The 25,495-nt window shown below is 33.5% G+C and overlaps 2 protein-coding genes across 3 annotated transcripts in view; one reads left to right on the top strand and one right to left on the bottom strand.

The window, feature by feature from the left end:
* LOC147908261 (uncharacterized) overlaps window positions 1–25,495 on the bottom strand; it is a 342,006-nt gene that overhangs the window by 157,281 nt on the left and 159,230 nt on the right. The gene's annotated exons all lie outside the window — the stretch shown is intronic.
* The window catches only part of LOC105153655 (dipeptidase 1), a 173,955-nt gene that overhangs the window by 28,724 nt on the left and 119,736 nt on the right, over window positions 1–25,495 (top strand). The window contains exons 2-3 of the mRNA XM_087410256.1: window positions 7,241–7,859; window positions 15,139–15,447. Of these exons, the coding sequence (XP_087266382.1) occupies window positions 7,494–7,859; window positions 15,139–15,447 (675 nt within the window). The 5' untranslated portion in view covers window positions 7,241–7,493. The remainder of the gene's footprint in view (window positions 1–7,240; window positions 7,860–15,138; window positions 15,448–25,495) is intronic.

Raw genomic sequence — 25,495 nt, 5'->3', positions numbered from 1 at the left:
ATATATCGTCCCTTTACTTCCTAAAAGTAACACGACTCCAAAAAAAACGAGTTATTACCATCAAAAAGTTGGGTAAATTTACATTACCCTTGATCATTAAAAGTGAATAACTTCATGAAAATTCACAACTCAAAAGGGTGATTTTAAAGAAAAATCGGTAAAATTTATAACTCAAACAGAGTACCATATAACTTAAAAAGAGTAATTTTTTTAAGAATTGGGAAATAAAAATGATACAAATAACATATGATTGTATCAAAAATATATTCTTTTGATCAACATTATTTGATTAATCATTAATTTTCTGTAAAGTTAAAATATTATTTTCTTTTATAAATTTGGGAAATTTAATTTTAAACACACATGAGTGAAAAATGCCATATTCGGTCAAGATTCTTCGTACCAAATCAATATTTCTTGTGACTTTATACAATTTCCAGTTCAAGCAAACACTGCGCCGATTATTTATCGGTCTCGAAACCCAGTCCTAAGCCGAAGTTGGAATAGTAATATCATAAATCAAATTGACAAGCAATTTAATTCTATTGCTTATGCAAATAAGCATCTTGGAAGTTAATAATTTGATGTTAATAAGCATCTTAATCCCTTCAGATGCCGTACATCAAATTTGAAGACATTATTCATTGAAATTATTTTAATTCTATCGACATCATCCGAGATTGGATGTACATATAACGTATATATTAAAAAAATAATCAAAATTTTGAAAAGGATTTATTATTTATAAATTACTTATTAAAACGCCTTAGAATTGAATTTAAAAAATTTAACAACATTAGATCTGAAGGAATTCAATAATTTATTCAGTCGAGGATTCGAATCCATATCTTCCGAATTTCGTCCTCCCAATTCGAGATATAAAACTTAATTTTTTTTTAAATTGTGCAACTTTTGAAGTAAGGAAGCGATATTTAAAAAAAGAATACGCACGTCTAAAAGATTTTAGACATTATATGTTCAAAAATCCTTTAGCTATTATATGTCTAAGATCCGATCAATATTACTTTGACTTTAAGCGAGACTTTAAATTCTATCTGTCTCGTTTTAAAGCTGAAAGAGAGGAAGAGATAGAGAGAATTTTAAACCTTGCTTCAAGTAATGTTAGTGCAACCAGGCCTAAGACTTTTCTTTACATTTCTAACATTTTTAAATATTTTTCAGACACGTATACTTAAAAGACGTCTAAAAGACATCTTTTGATATGCATGAATAGATGAGCGCTGATTGACAAGACACGACTACTTCCGAATACAAATTTCAGAAAATAAAAATAAAGCAAAATAAAAATAGGATTTCGGTCGGTCAATCGAAAGTTTGTGGAATCGATCGTGAATACACGAATCAGTTAGGTAATATTGCCATGACTACGGATGATGAATAAAACAGGGCGCGCGCGGGAAGTCAACGAGCTTTCCGTATCATCTCGCCCTATTTCGCCCTACACCGTCCTTCCCAGCTGGCGTTCCGCTGATCATCGAGAGGCCCTTGGTTTTCATGGATGGTGCTTTGCTATCGTCCGCCGTGGAGCTCACGGATGGCGGAAATATAGGATAAGAACGCACATCGAAAGCATCGCCGTCGTCCCGTGAATACGCTATGGGAAGCGGTCAGAGATGGGAAGCGGTCAGAGATGACAAGCAAAGTAAAACAAAAGGGAACTGAATCCACTGGCGGGACGCGCGCGCACGCTGAATTCGTGATCGAACTGGGTTTCCGGAAGAGCTCATGGCTGAATTGCGTGAATGTGAGTCAATATGCGTGTGCCGGGGCTGTAGACTCGTTCTAATTCTACGATCATGCATTATTTGCTTTATTTATAAATTATGCGAAAAATAATGAATATAGAATGACAAATCTAATAGTTATCTTGATAAAATATACTAGAATCTCCAATATAGATATTGGAATTCATCTTTTTCCTTAGAAAAAGCTTCATTGGGATTTGCTGTAATTTTTAAATATTCAGACATAGGCATGTTTTAATATACAGAGTGTCTTAAATTTCGCAACTCAAAATACTAGCAAGAAGTTTTCAAAAGATTAAGTAAAATAGTTATTTGTTAATTTTTATTTAAGCAATAATTTCTGAGATATAAGAGTTTAAATATGGCTAATTACAAACGTTAGATAATCACCTATGTGAGAATTAGTGAACTTCTCACTATCCATATAGTGCTCACTATATTAGATTGGCAAAAAAGGTCTCCTCGTTTTTTTGTTTGTACATGTGATTTTTAGAACTCGATTTAGATATTGTAAGCTCTTCTATGATATCTCATGTAATTTGGTGTGGATTATTTTCGATTAAAATATTGATTTGATCCATATTTGGATATATTTAGATTATTTTTCCTATCAGAACACGACTCGTTTTCAATGAAAAGGTAGCTATCTAAATGTTTGTAATTGGCTATATATAAATCCTTATTATTTCAAAAATTACTTAATTAAAATTGCTTAAAATAAATATTCACAAATAACTTTTTTTATTTGATTTTTCGAGGACTTTTTTTGCTACTATTTTGAATAGAGAATTTAGAGACACCCTATATATATATATTCAAATCTGAAAATAAAACTCAGCAAAAAAGTATGTAAATGAGAGAAAAATTTTTCTATTTAACTGCCCTTAAAAAACTTTGTTAATTCACAAAAAAATCTTTTGTTTCCAAGGACAGATATATCAGAGAGAAAAGTCAATGTTCCTCTGTTTTAAAAAAATATTCCAAAATTATATCTCGTTAATTATATCTCGTTAATTAAAAAATAAAAGAACGATTTTAAAAAATAAGTAGTTAAACCGAGAATTAAGAATGCTCCAAACTATCTTTGCAATTATGTTCCTTTCATTTCTACCTCAATAATAAAAAAGAATAGAGCTCGATGGGAAGCTCTGTATACCGAGACTGTATTTTAAATTCTTTGAAATCCGCGTTTGCACCGTGAAAAATTTTCCTTCGATATCTTCCCGGCGTTTAATTCACTCGAGAGAGCCAACGGATTCGCAGTTCCGAGCACGTTCGCATTTGTTGGTCGAAACAAGTTATGCCGTCTGCGATACAACGGAGGTGAAAATCGCCGCTGATATCTTCCGAAGTATTTGCGGAGAGATTTCTGATTTCCGACACACGAACGTCCGAAACGTGCTTCTCAACGCGAGTGAGAGCCGAGATGTTGTGGATAATAATGAGATTACTTTGAGAATCAGTCGCGAAAATTCGCCTTGCCGATCGTCTTGAATCTCTGCAAGAAGATCTCGCGACGTATGTGACTAGATTCAACAGAAAAAGCATATTTTGCATCTTGTAAGATTCTTGAATGTGATTTCATATATTTAGAACCAGTGAAGAACTGAACGCAAGAATGTATTGAGTATGAAATCGATCACACGTCAGAAAGATATCAGATTTCGCATCTGTAAAATCTGTAATTATTCGCGTCAATCGCAGAAAAATTGCAACTTAAAATTTACAATGGATAATTAAATAACTTTTCTTGGGTCCGATTGTTCCACTTTTTGGTAAGCAGCAAGATTACTCAATCACATTGCCAGATTTACTGAATGGATCAAATTTATCAAAAGATGGAACAACCGGTCCTTATTCATATAAAAACAATTACAGAGATACTTTAGCTTTTGTAATTATTATTTACAAATTATTTAAAATTATTTTCTGGCATATTTACAAATCAGGATTTATAGATACACTCGTTTTTCAAATACGCGACAATGCACTGTAAAAAATAAAATGTTAATTTTAACTTTATGTATAGTAGACTTTTTCTAAGACATACAAAAATATTAAAATTAACACAAAAATATTAATTTTAATATTTTTGCATGTCTCAGAAAGTAACTATACGTCTTTAAATTAAAATTAACATTTTATTTTTTACAGTGTATGTAATTCTCTGCCGCTCCTTTTTAATTTCAAATAATATTGAACAATTTAATAAATTATATCTTTGTTAAAATTTATTAAATAGATAAGAATTACGATTATATACTTCAAAAATAATATAATTAAGAAATAAAAAATTATAATAATACACGCGTATTAATATTAATTAAGATCGATTTTGGATGGATATCTCATAGAACGATTCGCGAGTTAAATGCAGCACTGACGTCATCTTATAGATACTATATGCGGATTAAGTTCGGATTATAGGAACCTACAAAGTGTCTCTATAATCGAGATCATAAAAGGCAATGATTGCCGATATAACGTTGCTAGTATCTATATCTAGTCGATCTACTATCTATAGCTATAATAATGAACAATATATTGGTTTCATATCGGCATCATATGGGTAGCTCGATCAAATATTAAACCGAGATAATAACGATATTAATTGAAATCTTGGTAATAAAAACGAAAATAGAATAATTATTTTAATTACAGTTAAGTTTTTAATCAGCGTTTATAATAAGGGATAAATAATAATGTCATTTTTGTTATAATCAGATAAATGAAATACTACATGATATTATTTAATTAATTTTAAAATATCACGTATTTAACGCACGCGCCGCACAAGATTCCATCGACATTTAATTGCAGGAGCATTCGTTCGCTATAAAACGCACAAAATTTTTTTATATTAAATTTCAAAATTTTTTTGTATTAAATTACATTTAAAATTTAAAATTTATTTTAAAAGGTTTTTTTTCACTTCAGTTCATAAAAACAAAAATGAAATATTTTGTTTGTGAACAAGCAGAACGGAAACTAAATATTTCGTTTCTATACCAGAGGTTGACACAAGCGTTATATATATATTTTTTTTTCAGTTTTCAAGTCCAACAATATGCCTAGAGATTTCAGTTGTATTTATCCATTCATATTTGCACTGGCAAATATTGGCGTATTTCTTAGTAAATTATTATATTAAATAAAAAGAGATGTTTTCTTATTACCTATTAATAGACTAACTATTAATAATATTATATATCACTTATATTTTTATGTGTCAGTAATAAAGAAAATACAGGCTATTGGAAGGATACAGGCTATTGCAATATAGGGATTGCATTTTGTATGGCTGTGTTTCCTCTTTGTATGTTGCGTCATTCAGACATCATGCAAGTTTAAATCATACATCGTTGTTTCGTAAGCTAATCGAGCTACATGTAACTATTCGAACAGAGGAAAATGGGAGCAGAATAGTTGTTCTAAATATGGCGATCGATCCGGTGCGCCTTTTGCGATTAACATATCCAAAAGCCACGGTAAAGACATGCCAACGTGTCCCAAATAGACACGTTAGGTCTTTACACGATCTCGCCTATATGCTGCTCTATCGTTGCATCAAAGTTTCACTCGGGCGCACTTGTATGGCCCTTACACGATAAATTAAGAGGCGCTAATTACGGTCCATGCACAGACACTTCATCCAACTTAGTCCTGCGCATAACCAATATATCCGAGATCTATAACGAGGATGTATCAGCATGAAGACCGCACAAATGTTGTAAGTTTAAATTAGGAAAGTACGTATGGTTTTCAAAGAGACAAAATTCATTTCACGTAAAAGACGGATGGATTTTCGATAGAAATAGTCTAGATAAACTTCTTGAAATTCATCGCAGATCAGGTATGCAGAATATCCCTTCGATATCATATTTATGTACATGGATTGCTAATATTTCCTACTTTTCCCATATATGCAATGCTTTAAATTGAAATGAGGATGTTATACTCTCTGTTATCCAAAATATAGAAATAAGTATGCATTTGGTTTCAATTGATAGTTAGGCTATATAAATTCGAATCAAATAAAATAATAAATGAATATTTTTTGTTTTTTCCTTTTAAATTATCTTTAAATACTTTCGGAATATTTATTTATTATTGATTCTTGATTTTTACATTTAGATAATGGGGGCGCGTTCCAGTAATATCCAGTATATTAGAGGTGTTTATTTCTTAGAAAAAGCCTGAAATTTCCAGGAGATGTCTCTTTTCTTGAAAATTAGAGATTTTCATGTCATCAAGACTCAGGGAAATTTTTGGAATTTTAAATTGTACTTTTAAAAAATTCTATCTTTTCCTGAAAACATTGCTTTTTCATCATTTTTTTCTTGATAATACAAAATGTTGATTGATTGGCAATAAGAATGGTATACAAATCTGTGTATATTCTCGTGTATCTCGCAAGTCTTTTTAACACAAATTAGAGTGACAGAATAGAAGACAATGCTTACTATTTTGTATATAGTAAGCTTTGTCTATATTATCCTATATAGGTCTTGTAGTACCAATTATAGAAAGTATAAATATAGTCTCGTGGAATACCTGTTTTCTATAATAACCTTTAATATATAGTTCTCTGGAATTTTGAATAAAAATATCTGAAAAATTCTCCAAGAATCTTTTTACAAGATTATAGTAAATACTCTGATCATATGAAATTAGCATTCCATGAATCCTTGTGTATATGTATGAAGGAACATCTTTACCGTTGGCTGCAGTCAAAGTCTCATTGCAGACGCTTTAATTGAAGCATTTGATTGACCAATTAGAAGAAAGAATTGTACAATTAACTAATCAAAAACCGCTTTAAAGCATCACGTACCACCGCTGTAACATCACGTTGACCGTACTCGATGTCTGTTGACGTAACAGACCGTCACGTGTCCCAAAAGCAGCTTACGAAATGGCCGGCGCTGCGCATTAGCATTCTTAGCGTGTCAAAATTGCAGAGAGGATCGATTCTTCATCCTACTCCTTGCAAACTCATTAGTTTACACAGCAACACACGTACGCTTCGCCAGACAAGGGGTCAGAGAAGATCAATGAGTGGATCAAGTCTGGCACGTTGATCGAGCATCGTCGTTCCGCGAGTACGAGTATCTAAAAGCTTACGCTACGAGACGACGCTGAAAAAGCGCCCGAAGGGACTAAGATTAAAAGAGCTCGAGTAAATAAATAAGCAAGAAAGTCCCCTCCCCTCCACCTTACCTCGTGGATATGCGCGCAAAGTAGGTAAAGAAGAGACCCGGCGGTTTACTTTCGGCAGTTAAGAGAAGATACAGATGACCCAGAGTTACATCAGTCCGGGTTGTAATGCGGTGCATTAATTCGAGTGGGATGCAGGCGCGAGTCGGGCGCGAATGCGGGCGACGTTCGCGGTGCACATTACCACTTGACGAATTGATGCACCCGCGAATACGCACCTCCCGCACGTAAACTTCTCATACGCAATAATTGCACAGGTACGAGTAGGATATGGGCTAGAGAGGACCCGATGCTTGCAGAGAGAAGGAGAGAGAGCTCAAGGTATAGTTAAATGTGGTGAAGATGGACCCGTGCGAAGAGGGCCGCGCGACAGAGACAAGGCTCGCCGAGGCCGCGGATTCGATCGCGTATCGCGCGCCACGCAGCATTAGGATGCAGTGATCGGGAGAGGGTGGTGGTGGTGTGGTGCGAGGTCAGGTGAGAGGAGGTCCGCGAGAGTGGACGACGACGATGCATCACACTGGCGGTGGCGGTGGCGGTGGCGGTGGTGGTGGTGGTGGTGGTGGTGGTGGCGGCGGCGGCGGCGTCGGTGGAGGTGGCGCAGGTGGTGGTGTCGGCGGTGTTGGAGGTGTTGGAGGTGGTGGCGGTGGTGCCGGTTACGGAGGCGGGCCGCAGGAGCGCGTTCACCAAGCTCCAAGACCGGTCCAGCCTGATCAAAAGTGTCCCTACGAGACCTACCAGGCGCAAATCCCGGACTGCTGCGCGGCTGCGGTAGCGGCACAAGATCCGTACCCACGGCCGCCCAGTGGCTACGACGCCAGGTGCTACGACGAGTGCCATCGCAGGACGCCGTATCAAGAAGAGTCCTACCCTCAGGTATGAATTTTTATTAGTTCGAATTTTATTAACCCTCCGAAACTGTACTGAAAATTTCTAACGCATTTATTGGATCTATAAAATCCATTTAATTTATATTAATTAATCCGGGAGCGGTCACATGATTTTTCTACATAAATGATCATCCAGGATGTTTTTACACCCCAATTAAAATTACTATCATTAATAACATATTGTATGTTATTGATTATTTTCCGATTTATATTAGCATTTGAGAATATTAATGATAATCACAATTTTCTGAAAAAAGCAAGCAGAAACCGAACAAATGTTAAATAAAATAAGCACGTTAAGTAGCTTACATTATAATATTTTTAAAAAAAATTTTAATTAATATAATGTTTCTTTATTGCGATTTTTCAATGGAATTGCATATTTAAAGATTCAAAAAGAATAATTATTAAAACAGATAGAAAATATGTTAAACAATAGAAAGCAATATTTTATAACACTTTACATTTTTTTCCGCTGGAGTATAAAAACACTCCAGCTGTTGAATTCGCAAGTCGACGCCAAAATCTGTAACGCAGTTCCTGACGTTGAATGTGTGAAATCTATTTAATTTATGCTAACTAAATTCGTATAAAAAGAATTAATACTAAGTACATTTTAATAAGAATAATCCAAATTTTTCCGTATAAAATAAAGAAGATAGAATTGTTTGACATTTTTGATAAAGAGATTTATAATTGAGTAAGTCTAATGAACCCACCGTCAGTAAAGTTCTGTAAAGTTAATGATATTCAATGTGCCGCGCAAAGTTCATAATCCCTCGTAATTTTATACGAACTTACCGATATTATTTTCTCATTCTTTACGTGTACGACAAGTTTAAAGCATAAAAATATTTTATTTAAAAAATACGAAGCAAGTTATGTATAACGGAAAAATATGCCTTCTCAAATATTGCAAAGAAATTCGGTCGTTAAACAAGAATGAATTAAACACGGTTGATCCGATTGCGTACGAAAACATACGAATATTGTATAATGAAAACTTTCGCCAGCACAACAGACTAATTTGTGTTATTAGTACTGGAATTACTAGTTTCCGATTGCTTAAAAAATTCAATCAGTGTTGCCTTTTCGTTCGAAATTACATTATAGTTATTATTACTACTGGATACGTATTATGAAATTATTCGAAATGAATTCCGATCGGAATTATTTAATTATTCCCTAGATTTCTATTGTGTTTCCTAGGGAAAACGAAATAATTCCGATCGGAATCCATTCCGACTTGTTCCATGATAAGTGCTTTATTCTCATGTATCCATCAAATTACATGTGAACAAATGAAAAGTTTTAATAGAATAACCAGATAAAATTTAACTTTGGAAGTAGTTTTGAAATACATTTACGCAGCACAAACGAATAAGTCCCATTCATACTTTTTGTCTGTATCTACATGAATAAATGGCATGTTTTTCATAAAAATATTTAACGAGTAATACATAAATTTGCTTTTCTGTCGTCATAAGCTAAAATTAATGTTGATAATTAAGATAAACTATAATTTATCTTAATGCGATTAATATCGCGTTAAACTTCGGTACAAAATGCCACTGCACAAATCGATGTCAATTAAATTTGATATCCCCTCTAGATATAGGTATTACACGATAATTATCCAATAGAATCGAACGAGTTCACCGTTTTATAATGTAACCGCTCGAGTCTGGTATTTATGATTATCGAATGGCGAAAATTGAATTTGCTGCTTCCAGGAAAATAGGAGCTTAGTTAACGTGGAAAGGGCAGACTTTAAGATCGCCATGATTCAGCGAACTGAAACGATCGCTATCCGATAATACGAATCGCGAGAAGTTTTCATGCATAATAATGTGCCTCGCCTTCTCTGATATTAAAGATGTAAGAAAAATTATTTATGAGATGCAATCTATTAATTCATATCGTAATACATAAACAAGACAAAAAGAATTGTCATCGCTCTTTTTCAAGAAAATATAAATTCACCTTACGAAAAATTATTAACGTAATATAGTACTTTTTAAAAAATCGATATAAAAAAAAATAAAATAAGATATCGAGCGTTTTCAAATGTCGTTCAATAAAAATGCACTAAGCTCAAAAGAATACGCCTCTAAATCTTCCATCCACCATTTCCGAATACTCCGTATATTTTGTCGCACAGCGCAGAAGACAAACAACTACAATTAGAACTTTGCGGGCGGTACGTAAAGCAAAAAAAGAATGCATCCTCGAAATACTTTGAAATCGAAGTTTAATGCAACGTCGACGCTAAAAGCGTCGCATCGCTAATCGCTACGAGGTTATTTTTTTCCACCCGTCAACTCAACGGCGTTTATTAATACGATGCTCGTAGGAAAAGAGGCTCGATATTTATCTCCGGATAGTCTCGTCAGCGAGGTTCCTAATAGCCGTACGTCACGAGTTTCGTCTCTTCGCTTGCGCAAATTCAGCTAGAGCCCGCTTTAACTTCTACGCGAGAATCTTCGAAGAGCTATTACGGGTTTTCGCTATCCGAAAATTGATTCGGCTCGGCGCGCTTCAGCCCTTCAAGTTTCACCATACGAGCATTAGTACGGACTATCGATTCGACGGAGGTCGTTTCCGTCGCGAGATCACGTCCCGTAGAATCGCGAAAATGACGGTAAATTGAGAATAAAATCGACGTTATTGGATTGAATTAATTATCGTGCGAAATAGAACAAGAACAATATCAATATTTTGCTTCCTACATTGAATACTTTTAAAAACGATGATTGTAATCGTGCGTGAAAATAGCTAAAGGATAAGACGTGATATCCAAGCTTTAAATAAAGATGCGCCGAGATGTATTGAGTGTCCTCGTTTAAATTCGATTGTTCAGCAGGTCTTTGCCTTTCTTATGTATCATGAGCATTAATATCAACATTTATGAACGAGAACTATCGAATATGTTATAGAAAATGTCGATACTTGCGGTATTTAAAACCAAAAAGTAAAAGTATCAATATCCTATTAAATTTCGATATCTCTAGCCGCGAGCAAGCCACACGTCGCCTGCGGACACAATTTCGCAAATGCATAACGCACTGCGATCACGTGCCGATCATTTGTCCACCTCTCGATATTTTCTACGGAATGATATCGCCGCAGGTGACTTCTCAAACGTGCACTTTCTCTATTTAATTACACTGCTGTATTATTTTTCTTCTAAAAAAGATTTATTGATACAGAATTAAATTATAGGAGAATTGTTGAAACTTTAACCCTATAATCGACATTCGTTCCAAAACTTGTCTAACTAGTATAATACAAGTCCATTTTAGAGAGCAAAATCCGAAAAATAAGACTAACTTAAAATTATGTAAGGTTGTGAAAAGTATTCGTTATGAACAATTTTTCATAATGTAATTGAAGAAAATGTCTGGATACATCGGATCCGTGAATTATGATTAACAAGAAAGAAGAACAATTTAGGTAATTAAAAATATTAATTTTTCAAAATAAAAAATTTTTCCCAAAATGTTATATATTTTTTCATTTATCATATAACAGCTTTTTTCAGTTCGTTCTTTTTTTATCTGAATAAAAAAATATTTTATGCTTTATTTAAATAAAGCGCAACTTGTCGTACATTATTGTTATATTGAGTACGTATCATTTTGCGAGACCAATCGAATTTACAAAGCTTGGAAAGAATACGGCAAATCTTCAAAAATCAGCAAACTATCGATCGAACGCGTCGTTCAAAAGACATTATCCCGCGATCGTAAAATCGCGAAGCAAGGTGCCAACTATACTCCTACAGTCTCTATCGTTCAAAATCGTATGGCGGTGACGACGGAACATTTCAAGGCGAATTTCAAGATCCTGCGCCGTGTAAATGGTTTCGGCCTCGAAGACCGTATATACGTTCCGGTTATTTTAGCGATATCGATACTTTACTGTTACGGGAAGCCATATCGGTGGTGGGTGTAAAGATAGCGGCGATAGAAAGCCACTCGATTTGCACTGGCGGTCGTCGTGCATGCAGCTACCGCCGTCCATATCGAACGACGATGCGACAACATACGCGGAATATGGTAGCTTACAAGCCATCGAATACTGCTACGCGCAATCGTGGTAACTGCGAGTGTACCGAAAGAATGAACAAGAAATAAACATGACGAATAAAATTCCCTTTTTTTTGTAATTTTTTTGCCTTAAACTCACCGCAATACACGTATTAGAAAAATTTAATATCTTCAGCAAAACTGTTTAGTCCAGGTATTTTTAACAACCAAATATTTTATTTTATATAATAAAAAAATTTAATTGTCTCTGCAAAATATACTTTTCTGCTTTGTAAATAACAAAAACATTTTTTTACCAAAAATATTTTATACCAACTAAACAGTTTTGTTCGGTATATTTTAATCAAGTATTTTATTTTGTTACAGCAAAATTTTGGTTTATGAAACAAAATATTTTTTCTATTATACAAGTGTTTGTTTCAAGAATATTTGGCAGCGTAAAGATATAAAATAATATCAATTTCAAATATATGTAGTTTATTAATACATTTATTTTGGATCATAGATTTGCAAAAGATTTTCGACAATTGATTTATGTTTAAACGATACACGAAAATACAGTAATCTCACAATCGCTGTATAATATTTTAATAGTATTATAATTATCAGATTATATCAGTTGCAGACAGAGTTTTCAAATTTTGATACGCTAATATCCGGACACAAAGAGAAAAAAGAGAGATTGATAAAATAAAATACAACATGTATGATAATTATTATGTATAAATGTATATAATATTTGCAATATCACTTGCTAAATTCAATAAGAGATTACAGATTATACCATATAAAACCGAATTCAGATTAAGCAAATGCAAATGAAATATTGCAGATCTCAATCTGTGTGAGTGTGCAAATCACTGACCAACTATGATCGCTTATAATTCGAAAATTATTACTTTAACATTTTCATAGGTAAACGTTCAACTCTAATTAATCTCCAAAATAGACTATTAAAATATTTATAGCGATTATAAATTATCGCATTACTTTTGTATGCAAAATGCTCCTCGTATCGCCATGGTTTTTGATATATTTCCATTGAATTGAATTGACAACAAAATATTTCTGGCAAAAGTTTTCTGATTTTTAATAAAAAAATTAATTAGGTAAAAAGAATTTAATTTTTTAATAAAAATTCGAAGTCAAATTATGTTTTTTTAAAGTAAAACTATATATTTTTCTTTTTATATTGTAATACATAAAAAGATGAATTTATTTATATAGCATTATGCATCATTTTGATTATTTGATCTCAAGATAATTTAATTAAAAATTAAAAATAATTTAATTTAATTAAAATTAACACTTTATGTATTGACAATAGATTTATGGATTATTTTCTAAATTAATTGAATTATCTTGAGATCGAATAAACAAAATAATACATAATGTTATATCAATTCATATTTTATGAATTCATCTTTATTGTGTGCTACAAAAATGTGATGGAGAAACAAAATTTCGTTTAAAAAAAATAATTTGATTTCGATTTTTTATTAAAAAAATTAATAAATTTGAAATTTTCTTAATAACACAATTAATTCTTTATTAAAAACCAAATTTTAAAAATATTTTGTTGTCAATCCATTGAAAATATTTCAAAAATTATGGCAATCGAGAAATACCTGTATATTATACCGAGTATATTTCCTATAATAGATTTTCGCACAAAATGCTTTTCTTGCTATAGATCGTTACTTATTGCAAATCGATGCAATTCGTAACAAACAAACCCTTCTCTTTGTTGCATAAATAAGGAAACTGCCGTGGGTATATAAACCGAAGTGAATAATTCCGCATGTTATGGAAAAGATTTAATCCGCAGATGCGACTGGCACGTTATACATTCCCTTACGCAATTGCAATTCCCACGCCAACGCATTCCGTCTTTGTGTGCTGCATTAAGACGATTCTTTTCAAATTCTAAGTGCTCGCTGTACGTCTCGAATATTAAATTTCTTCATATTCCAAGAGATTCTTGGCATGTCTGGTTGGCGAACGATATCTCGTTTGCGAAGACGGATTAATCAACCGAATTGCTTTCGACCAATACATACATATACAGTAGGAACATAAGAATACTTCAATTAGATAATCTATTTTGTTTTATACTACTCTACCATGTATTAGTGTTAGAAATATAATTTTTTAAATATATTTATAAATATACAAGTTAGTTTTTAATTTATTTTTTAAGAAGCAATTAATATTCCCTCGATTTTTGCTCAATATTACAATTATATTTCATTCTTTATTTTTATTAATTTTTATCACTTATGTAATATTGCTAACAGTTAATTTAATTCGATTTACATGACTTTTTCCCGACAATGTTTCAACAAAACCAGTATTATTTTCGAATCATTTTCGGTCAGTATTTTGTATACAAAAAAGCCAATTAAAGTTGCTATTCAATGCATAGAAGGTACACGCCATTCGTTTTAACTGATACATACATACAACAATATCCCAGCCAACAAGCATAGAATCATATTTGACACATTCTCATTGTTTATCGTTTAACAAATCATATTTGTACGATTTTGAATATGACAAAAGGAAAGTTGCGAGTTACGGTAAAAAAATAACACGCGTATAAAAAATAAAATTATTTGTTTATTAAAAATAGTTTCGTCAAAATTTATCACTAAAATTAATATTCAAATTTAAAACCTAATAAAATTACGTAAATTTAGTTAAGCTTTCTGTAAAATTAACATATATATCTTGAGTTATAAAATGTCGGAAATGCAAACTTAAAATTGGTTTACTGTGAATATTAACATTTAATCGTGAATAATTAAAAACCCGATACATTTCCGGAAGAAGAGTTTGCTATGAGATAGGAATCGTAATATTGTCGGTTGCACTAATTATGAGTTGCCAATCGCTTTAATCGAGGCGAAAGACTAAATAATTTAAGTCATAAAAAGAATTCTATTTTCGAAATGGATTTTGGTGCTAAATAAATGTTTTAGTTCTATGACTTGTGCCCCGATTCAGACTTTGTTAGACTTGAAATGCGATCGTAAATTAAAACTGGAAATAACATGATAAATTAATTGATCGTCAATTTTAATAGCGATGTTAATAAACATCTTTAAAAGAATATTGCAAAAAACTTATTGCGAAAAATATATCCTCAGCAGTTTGAATCTAGAACTCTCAACTACTAGTGATTTGTTGTAAGATAATTTTCCCTTTTTTTTTTAGGATGTATCCTCGACATTCCACCGGTCCCAGTCTAGACTGGGCTACGAGGAACGTCCTCAGTCCCGGGTGGGATACGCCTCGGATTCCAGGTGCGCCAGCGGGCTCGGATACGACGACACCGGTGGGGGTTACCTGGATCAGAGTGACCCGAGAATGTATTGCACCGGCGGCTATTGCATGGGAGATACGATGATGGCGACGAGCAGAGGCGTATGTGGCGAAGAGGTCGAACTCGACATGCGGAGGCACATTCAGGCATGCGCCTGCACATGCAACCACATGGGCTATGGAAATTACATGGACTATCAGGTGAGGCAGAAATATACGCTCGACGATAGCTTAATCTCAGTCGTTAATTCTACGGAAACAAATGGGATTACTCCGCGCACTCGTCAAAGAATTATGCGAAAATGCTAACTACTCGCACCATAGACTCGTCCCATATGATACAATTTATCCGAGGGACATTCTTGGGATATAGAATATCTTCTGAATATCTTTAAACGTCCCTGGAAAGCTTGTGCTATAGAAGATAAACATCACATGAACAGCTAATTGCAGAAGCACTCTAAAAATATAGGTGTGGATTTAATTTTAAACATATGATGTTTAATGTACTCGTATGTAATTCTCACCATGTTAGTGTTAATATCACCAACATGATGTGGATTTAAAAGCCGTAATGTTAAAGTCACATTATATTGTTTATATCAATACCAACTTGGTGAGAATTATATTATATAAACACTGCATGTTAAATCCACATCCATAGTTTTTGGAGTGTAGCTATTATATAATACAATTTAATTATTCCTGGTTGATTGGTTTCCAACTGTGATGATGTCACCGCGGAAGGAGGGGACATTTCAAGCAATGACAATCAAAATGAAAACCCTAGGCTTTCTTATCCAGCGTAATATCGCGCGTGTTATGCGAGGCGTGTATGCACGTTTGTAACCGCGATGCGATATTGCGTCCTGTCGTGGATGTCTCGCGAAAGAGATCTCGCCCGCAAATGTTTCGTAATAAGAGAGAGAGAGAGAGAGAGAGAGAGAGATAGAATCTTCATAAATATAGAAGAAAATGGTACATCCAAACGCAAAGTATAATGATGAGATCCTGGATTTTCTTGTCGTGAATGATACAATATCATAACCGCGACCAGCTTGTGAGACTGAATATTTTCTCTGTTTCATCTCAAATTCCAAAATTGCATATCTTCAAGCTGAACTTTAAAGCTGAAGACAGATATATCATGCTAAAAAATTTTTCTCTTTCTTTATGTGCTTCGAAATATGCAATTCCGAAGTCTAAAATAACACTTTGTACAGGTATTTTTTATCATATAATATTATCATACAAAGAAGCGCATGCATATATAATTGTCTCATATTTTTCTCTGTGAAATATTCTAATACATTCCGCATTATAATAGTAATCAGCTATGTAATTTGTTGACACATCCAAGATTAACAGAAAGTGACGACGTAAATTAACTTTTTAAATTAATTCGCAGTAACAATGAATGTCCCCTTTGTAATTTCGAAAGCGTACTATTTTGTTATTATATTCTTTACAGTATAATTTATGAATACTGTATAGATGTTACATTAATAAAGACATTTTTATTTTTACGTCCTATAAAACAATGCATTACCTGTCATATATTATTTCACTTTTTCAATTTTATTATTATAATAGTATGTAATTTGCTGAATAAATTTATAATTAATACAATTAATTTTTTACTTTAATTCTTGTAATAGCGGATGTTCGTAATTCCTCGTAATTTTAAAAACGTGTTATTTTTTTTACATATTACGATATAACTTGTAATAAATCATCGGATATAAATACTATTGTTAAAGACATTTTTATTTTTCTATCCTTTAACACGATATAAGACTTATAATATATTTTATCCCAATACTTCAATCTTATTGTTACGATAATATAAATCTAAAATCGCTCGAATAAATCATTTTCTACAAATTTTAACTTGTATTTTAAAAACAATTATTATAAAAAGCATAAAATGATTGATCTATCGCGAAAATGGCAAATCAGAAAATTCTTTCGATTTCCTCGATGCATTCTCGGCAGCTACTCTCGTGAAATTTATTCACCGGTCGAATTTCGCTCGAAGCAATCGCCTTAGGACTCAGTTGCTTTCACATCACCCGTTCCAACTGATTTCATCACGATAAATATATAATGCAGACACACTCGTCGAATTATTACAATTTGCACAAACTATCTACCCATCCATCACTATAGGAGCTCTCGTTCTCCGTGCAGCTCTGCGTCTGGACTTGCTATCAGAGGTAATTCATCGTAGTCTGAAAAATTCACAAGCAGCTTCCTGCCTTGAGACTTCGTCCCGCTGTCTGCTTCTCCCGCTGGCGTTTCATCTTTTACGTGCGACCGAACTGTCCGTGAAATCCTCCTGGAGAGTCAGGGAATAACGCAAATACTACGAAAAAGAAGGGGGAGGGAAGAGGGAGCGAAGAGAGAAAAAGATGGTAGAAAGACAGTCGGAAAGAAAACGCAACGTTCGTAGTTTCAACCCGAGTTTTCTGGTGGAGAGAAGCCGACCGCATTGCGCTTAAGCTTATGCCTTTACGATTATGCGATAATATACGAGTCTCTACGAGGCGTCCATAAAGAATTCTTTCTCCGCAGACGAACGTGCGCTACATATGTTTCCGCGAGTGAGAAGTTTCTGTATCTTCCCCCGGGTTGTTCTCCCTGAGGATGCTAACATATGTCGGTGACAAATCTTTCGAAATCCAAGGCATCGCGAATTCGGTCACAGCGGCAACTTCATCTAATATTTCGTTAAAAGCATTTCGAATTGAATAGAATTTCGTGATCACTAAGTGTCGCGTGGTAAGCGAAAGAAAATCGATTACTTGGATTTACATGATTACTTTCCACCACGATCAATCATCATTCTTTGTCATACAAGAGAGATACATCCGCGATAAAAAACAAAATTTTCATTTACAAATTCCTATTTTATTTTACTGAAAGGACACTTAGTGATACTTTTTTTATTTTACACCATAATTTCAGCTAAAATAATTATATATTTAAGTTGCATTATTATTCTACAAATGAATTAAGAAAATTGTTTTATGTTTAATAATCTATCTATTTGTCTATTTACCAACATTACGTAACATTAAGTAACCAACATTAAGTAAAAATCCGAAATATATTAAAAACTTAATAAATCATTTTTCTTTATTTTAAAACATAACTTCAATTAAAATATTAATTACAGCCTTAGCTATATAAATATAAAGCATTCTCAAATTTACGTAAAATATTTTAACAAAAAATAAAAACGGTTTAATTAAAAAATAATATTTATTTATATAACAAATTTTGTTAATTTTCCTTTGGTTTTTATTATCACCATTTCTAAAAAAGTGCAATAAATTCAGAATGCTTTATGACTAAGGTTATGTAATGCAGTCACAAATGTATAACTGCGTTGCTATTCTGTATACGGATTTTAAGAAAAATGGCCTATGTGTTTAACAATTTATTTACTTGAAAAAATATTAAACAAAATTAAAAAATATTACATATTAAATATTTTTAAAAATTAAATAATTTATTTAAAAACTTAATAAATCGCTTCTTTACTTTAAAGCGTAACTTCCACTAAAATAATTACAGTCTTAGTGATAAGTATAAAGCACTTTCACAATCTGATGTAAAACGTTTATACCTAACAAAAAATAAATGAAAAACCAGTTTAATTGGAAAATAATAAAATTGTTATAAAAATAATATTTATGTTTATAACAATTTTATTATTTTCTCTATGGCTTGCATTGTCGCCTTTTCCAAAAAAATGCAATAAATTGAGAGTGATTTATATTCATGGCTAAGGTTGTAGATACTCGCGTATCTACATTGCATTGCTATTCTGCACACGGATTTTTAAGAAACTTATCCTATATTTAAACAATCTATCCATTTGTCTATTTATCATCATTACGAAAAACATCGTGTTTCCAAAAAATCACGGATTCGCTTGAAAAAATACGCGCGGATACGCGAACTTTCACGGCGCAGCTTCGTTCGACCAGAACGTTCCGCGCGGAAAAAGAAACAGAAGAAAAGAAAAAGCGCGCATAAAAGAGAGAGAGAGAGAGAGAGAGAAACAAAAAAAAATTCATTTTTAAATGGGCACTGCCTAACGGGGCCTCGCGTCGAACTTTAGAATCCGCGCGTCCTGGTTCGGACGAGCTGCGATCCGGGCAGTTTGCCAGGGAATCGTGAAGGGACCGGAAGCAACGAGGATGAATAAAAAAGCCGTACGCGGGGCTTATCTATCATCGCGATACCTGTCGAGGTACGACGGTGTGCGGGCGGGCGTGCGTGCGTGCGTGCGTGCGTGCGTGCGTGCGTGCGTGCGCGCACACGCGTGGGTGGAAGCGACTATGGTTGAGCGCGGCAAAGCTACGCGGGGCTCTTCGAAAATCATTTCAGAGAGGATAGGGGAGAATCCATTCTCAACGAAAGAGAAGGCACGCAGCAGCAACGCCGACGAGTCGTTACCACTGCAGTGCGGCGAGTAAACTTCGTCGAGTGCATAGACTGCACACACTATGCCCTGTAGTTTCTGTATAGAAGCGACGTGCGCAGCAGAAACATAGTTACTGTATAGCAAGGATAGCGAAATATAACAGTTTCATAAACCCATGTTCCCCCTTCCTCCCCTCCCCCTCCTCCGCCTCTCTTATCCCCATTCTTTTGCATAGAAGAGCCGGAAAATACTGCTGAAAATAAAAATAGCAATTGCGTATTCTCACGAACTGGTAGTTCCACTTTTAATTTATTATTAAATTACAATATTAATAATTTCATTGTTTCTCCCGAAATTAGATTTGCGTTAACTTGACGATTTATATTTATAAGTTCTTTACAGAATTTTAAGGTGCTAACAGCATTCTTATCAAATAAACGATCAATTTAATTTATAAGATTATTATTTCAGTTCGTTTGTATTGCAAACAATCGCAGCAGTTTATGATTAAAAGATATATTTGAAATTTACATAGAAATATTATTAAGCTAGCTTAATATACCTAGTCTCAATCAGAAATATTTTGCGATTCCTTACTTATTTAATTCGTTTATATTTGTTGACGTAATCGAATGTTATAGTAATATAAAATAAATATTTACAAATATAAAATAATAATTGAAAAATTAATCGAAAAGTCGGCTTCATAAAAAATAATTATAATTACAATTATGTTACGCGAAAAGAACTAAATTTCCAATTAAAAGAATAAAGTTTGATATTAGAACTTCGCGGGTACATTAACTGTTCGATTAAAACTGGTTCAAATGCAGATAGAGTTACTGGAAAAGTTTCATAATATATCGATAACCACCGCTTAACAGAATTTCTCGTTCTGTTTCGTCGCGAATGTGGTAACACATTAGATATATGACCGAGTAGTGGATCTCGACGTTCCGAGTGTGTTTGGGAATTAGGTAAAGGGATTCCGTGGATTATATTCAGGAACTTCGAACTCCTGGAGGATTTCGGATGGACCAAGGATCCTCGAGTTTCTCGAGACCACAAGTCAGGATAATAACGTCAAGGAAGAGCCAGTCTCCGTTGAGACAGATTCATGATAGTCGCATGAAAAAATTACGAGAGGAATCGGGAACGAGCTCGTCTCTCGACGCGGAGCGCGCCTCGGATTTTACAATATGTATCGTGACCGCATGTGCCGATATAATTACATGCAACGCAATTATGTGGCAGCCCATTGTGACGACTTGGGAATGCATCAATTATTCCCGACCACCGAACAAATATCGTCCAACCGCTCGATATTAACTATCATCGCTTTGGAACGTAGCATTGATCACGAATAAGTTATTAAATCGCTCCATCGTTATCAATTAATTATCAATTACCGATGGAGTCACCAAGTCATTATACAATACATTATAAGACATTACTTTCCATAGCATTGGAATTATTCATTTTATTTCATCAACTATAATAAGATGATAAATATCCAAGAGTTCAAATATCATAATGCATTCTTGTCAAAGCAAGATGCTTATAAATTTATACATTTTGGCTGAACTTATCTATGTTTCCATTAGCGAAATAATTAGTTTCTCAAGAAGTTAGGAACGTCGGAGATTCCAATGTAGGACATACCGAAACTCCGGATAATAAATGCAAATTACGAGTCTTCGAAGTACTCAGCCAAGGACACGCCGTCGTAAGTATGGTACTTTCATTAGCATACGACAGAATCAGTCTGTTCCGCTCTCTATAGAAAGTTCAGCAATAAATTAGCAATAGAATATAATTATATTGATTTAGCGCCATAATGAGGGCAGGAAAATGCAATATTTCTCGTAATGAGAAACACAACGAAATTATTTTCGAAGTTAACTCAATAATGACGAAAATATTATCCAGAAATAGGACAAATTCAATGCAATCATGTACTGATTCGTATCTATTCGTTTAAGTTATGTCACGCAAATTTTACGATAGAGAATTCTAATTTCCGTCGATGTGATTCTAACATATATATATAATCGTGCGTCAACATTGCCATCGTTCTTCCTACATATTTATAGAAAATATTTGTATTTATCTGCATTTATCGTATATGACGGCATAAGATTCATTGTTGCTAGCTATTTTTCTTTTTAAAATCAAACTGATTTCTTTTCCTTTTAAAATAAAACCGTTCATTTCAAATAAGAAAATTGCTTTCAATTCTAGAATGCTATCGATACATTTTACATACAAATAAGCGAAGTTATTGAATGCTAAGTTCTGCCTTCAATGGTCTATCAGGAGGTCCAATCTGTCATGCTAAAAGCTAGGTGAAGATAAATTCTTAACCTTTAGAGAAAGAGAGAGAGAGAGAGGGGGGGGGGCTATTTTTAAAATCTTAAAGCTTTTTCTTGAGTCAGGTTTGTTATAATTCATTATTTTCGATTGTATTCTTGCCTCAAAATATGATATTCAATATCATTATAGTGCTTTCGCATTTTACAAAGGTTAAAAATTCAATCCATTATATCAGTTTGGACTTTCTGGTGATCAGTGTTATAACAGACAGAGTAATAAATGATTTCAATTTTTAAATATTTTTGTGTTATTATGTATATATTTTATTAAAAGTTGTGAAGAAACGGTAGACTATATGTATTATTATATATATATATATTTTTTTTTGTGTAAGTGTTACGACTTTATGAGGAGACGTTGGACTACACAATCAGTATCATTTCATATTTAATTCGATAGTGTTTATTCTTTCTTTTCTTTTAAACTAATAATTGAATTATTTGTGTTAATATATATATATTGTATAAAGATCTAAAATATGAATCTTTTATTAATAAAAGTGTGAAATGTATAAAAATTTTGTGTTTCATTAATTAAAAATGGCCTATTTTCTCGTACATAAAATTTATATATCGATATCGTAACGCCGAATATCGATAGTGTTCTACGGTTAAATAAGTTAACATTGAATCTTTTGCATGTATGAAGAAAAAAATAGGATGGTAATCTTAAGATACCTTATACCGCTTGCTAAAGTATTGCATAACGGATATAATGTCACTACCGTTCACCGCTCCGTGTCTCCTCAGAAGAAAAAGTTGTCGTGCTGTTCCTGCGTTGTTAACTCTTCGGGTCAACTTCGATCAAACACGCGGAAGTATGGAAAAATCCAATATCCGTTGCGACGTTCGAACGTGATAATCAGAAAATGTTACCTCAATGAACGTACGCTCTAAATTTAGAAAAGAACACGACATTACACGTCTCTTCGTCGATGAAAAGCGACCTACGGTATTAGATTGTGCCTTAATTAGAAAAGAAAAAGGGTGCAAACTTTATAAATGCACAGAAATACTCATGTATTCTCTTCCAGAGTAGAAAAGCCTTCTGTTATTATTCCACGAGATATTCAATTAGCGGAAATACGCAACGTTGTATAGGCCAACGCAATTGCGGTTAGAGAGCTTTAAAATACCTCAGTTATAACGCCTCGTAGGCGAGCGATGTAAAATGTAAAAAGAGATGTATCTTTTCGAATAAAATAAAAACAGAAAAATAAAGGAAATCATATACATATACATATATAGTATGTCGTTTAGAAATATCTAAATTTATATAATTTATATAATTACAATTTATATAATTCATATAATTTATATAATTACTTGGCTATAAGTATAGCATCCCCACAAATTAAACGGTCATCTAACCAAAAATAAATTAAAAAATAATTTTATTAAAAAATAATATTTAAATTAATAATATAATATAAGGCTACGAATCACTCAAGTTATTATATCAGTAAACATATTTATATCAACAACCTAAAATTTTGTAACAGACGTGACACTTTAACTATCGAACGTTCTGGCATTATATCTCAGAGTTTTGCTGTTTTAAGAATCTTTGTGATATCGTTAAATATTATAATGCAGTTAGTACTCAATTTTTTAAATTAATTTGGACAATCTAACTTTTATCATCAGTTGTATAAGGAAGCGTGTATACATCTTTTTTTACACTGAATTCATGATATCAACTTATTGTAAATTTGAAAAGAAGTTCAAAGTATAATAGACCTCATGCGATTATTATATGACTTTTGAATTTAACTAACATCAAGCTCGATTTGAAGCTGCTTGTATTTAGGCCGTTTCCTACAATAATTTTTTTTGCTAACATGTAAGTACAACATGCATTTTTTTATATTTTATATTTTAATTTATAAATATCTTGCGTAGTTACCGGTAACGTGTTTAAAATTATTATTACATTGAAAATGACCCGATAGAGGTCGAAACGTCACGTCTATTACAAAATTTTAGATTATTGATTTAAATATATTTACTCGTATAATAACTTGAGTGGTTCATAGCCCTATATTATATTATTAATTTATTTAATTAGTTAAACCGTTATTCTTTATTAAATTTTAAATAATATTTAATTTTATAATTATTTTAACAATTTGTTAGTTCTCTTTTGATTTTTATAACGTCTTTTCCAAGAAAATGCAATAAATTGAGAGTGCTTTATACTTATGGCCAAGATTATACACATATATAAATTTACATTAAACTATCGCACACTATTTTCTTTCTTGATTTTTAATTGAAATTTTCGAAGCTTGACTCGCCTATAAGAATTTGAATTTGAAAGACTATCCTTTGCAACTCTCTTTGTAATTTTTGATATCAAAGATTTCTGCAGTAAAAGTTCAAGATAACTTTCTACTAAAGTAAAACTCGAGGTATTGGATAAGGATTTTTGCTATTAATCTACACCTCTAAAGTTTAATTTATCCAAGCTAATAATTCTCCCAAGAGCTTAATATTCTTGGTAACTCTAATATTCGCTCCATCGCGTTAAGCATCATAGGCGCCAATAGTTATCGAACGTTATATAACTTGAAACTCAGGCTTTTACGATCCTTCCCGAACGTAAAAGAAATTATTCCGATCAGGTCACTGAACATTCGATGCGCCCGATATCAGACCGTTCCGGCATACTTTTGCCGAAAACAACGACTGCGGTAGGAAAACGAATACGCTACCGTCTCGCGTACGGAAATTAGAAAACACCAGTGTGCCATGGCGAAATCTATTTCTCGTTCTTCTCTCTTGCTTCCCTCAGAGCACTAACCGTACCAGCGATCCTTTTTCTTTCTACGCGAGTACCTCCAAGACGACCGAGAGTTGCGCACCTTTTGTTCGCACCCCGGAAACGCTCTCAGACCAGCCCTTTCTTTTCCAACGCTACCCTTGTCGTTTTTCACCCTCCGGCTACTACCAGCGAGCTAAATATTTAGCTCGAAGGTGAAAACCTGAAGACGCTGGCGGATCGAAGAGAAGAGTCGCCGGTTGACAGCGAAGGAGGAATTCTCGATTGAGAAAGATCGACGAGTAGGGAACGTTGAAAGCGGAGCGGAAAGGATGGAAGTTCAGCGGCAGGCATTGTGACGGCTAATCGAATTTTTCAAAACCGACGCTGTTACCACCGGCCTAATTGAACGCGGCAGCGCCATTTTTACCATTGGGTAACCGTGCACCTGGCTTGGGTATCTTCCTCCATTTCTCTCTTTCTGCCTCTCGATGAAGCGGCTCCCTACCGCGCTTCGATCACCTTTTAATTGGATTACGGGCGCGCGTACAAACCGGAAAATACGGTCGCGCCGGGACGAAAACCGCTCTCTCGCGTGTGCAAGTGGCGAATTTAAGGGACTCCAATAACAGTAATTTGCAAATTCGTTATGGCAGAGCGACTCGGCAATAACGTTCTGTT

The sequence above is a fragment of the Acromyrmex echinatior genome, chromosome 10 (assembly GCF_024713525.1).
Source record: "Acromyrmex echinatior isolate Ae372 chromosome 10, ASM2471352v2, whole genome shotgun sequence".
NCBI lineage: Eukaryota > Metazoa > Arthropoda > Insecta > Hymenoptera > Formicidae > Acromyrmex > Acromyrmex echinatior.
The sequence above is the reverse complement of the archived record's forward strand: the minus strand, read 5'-3'. Positions and strand labels throughout refer to the sequence as shown.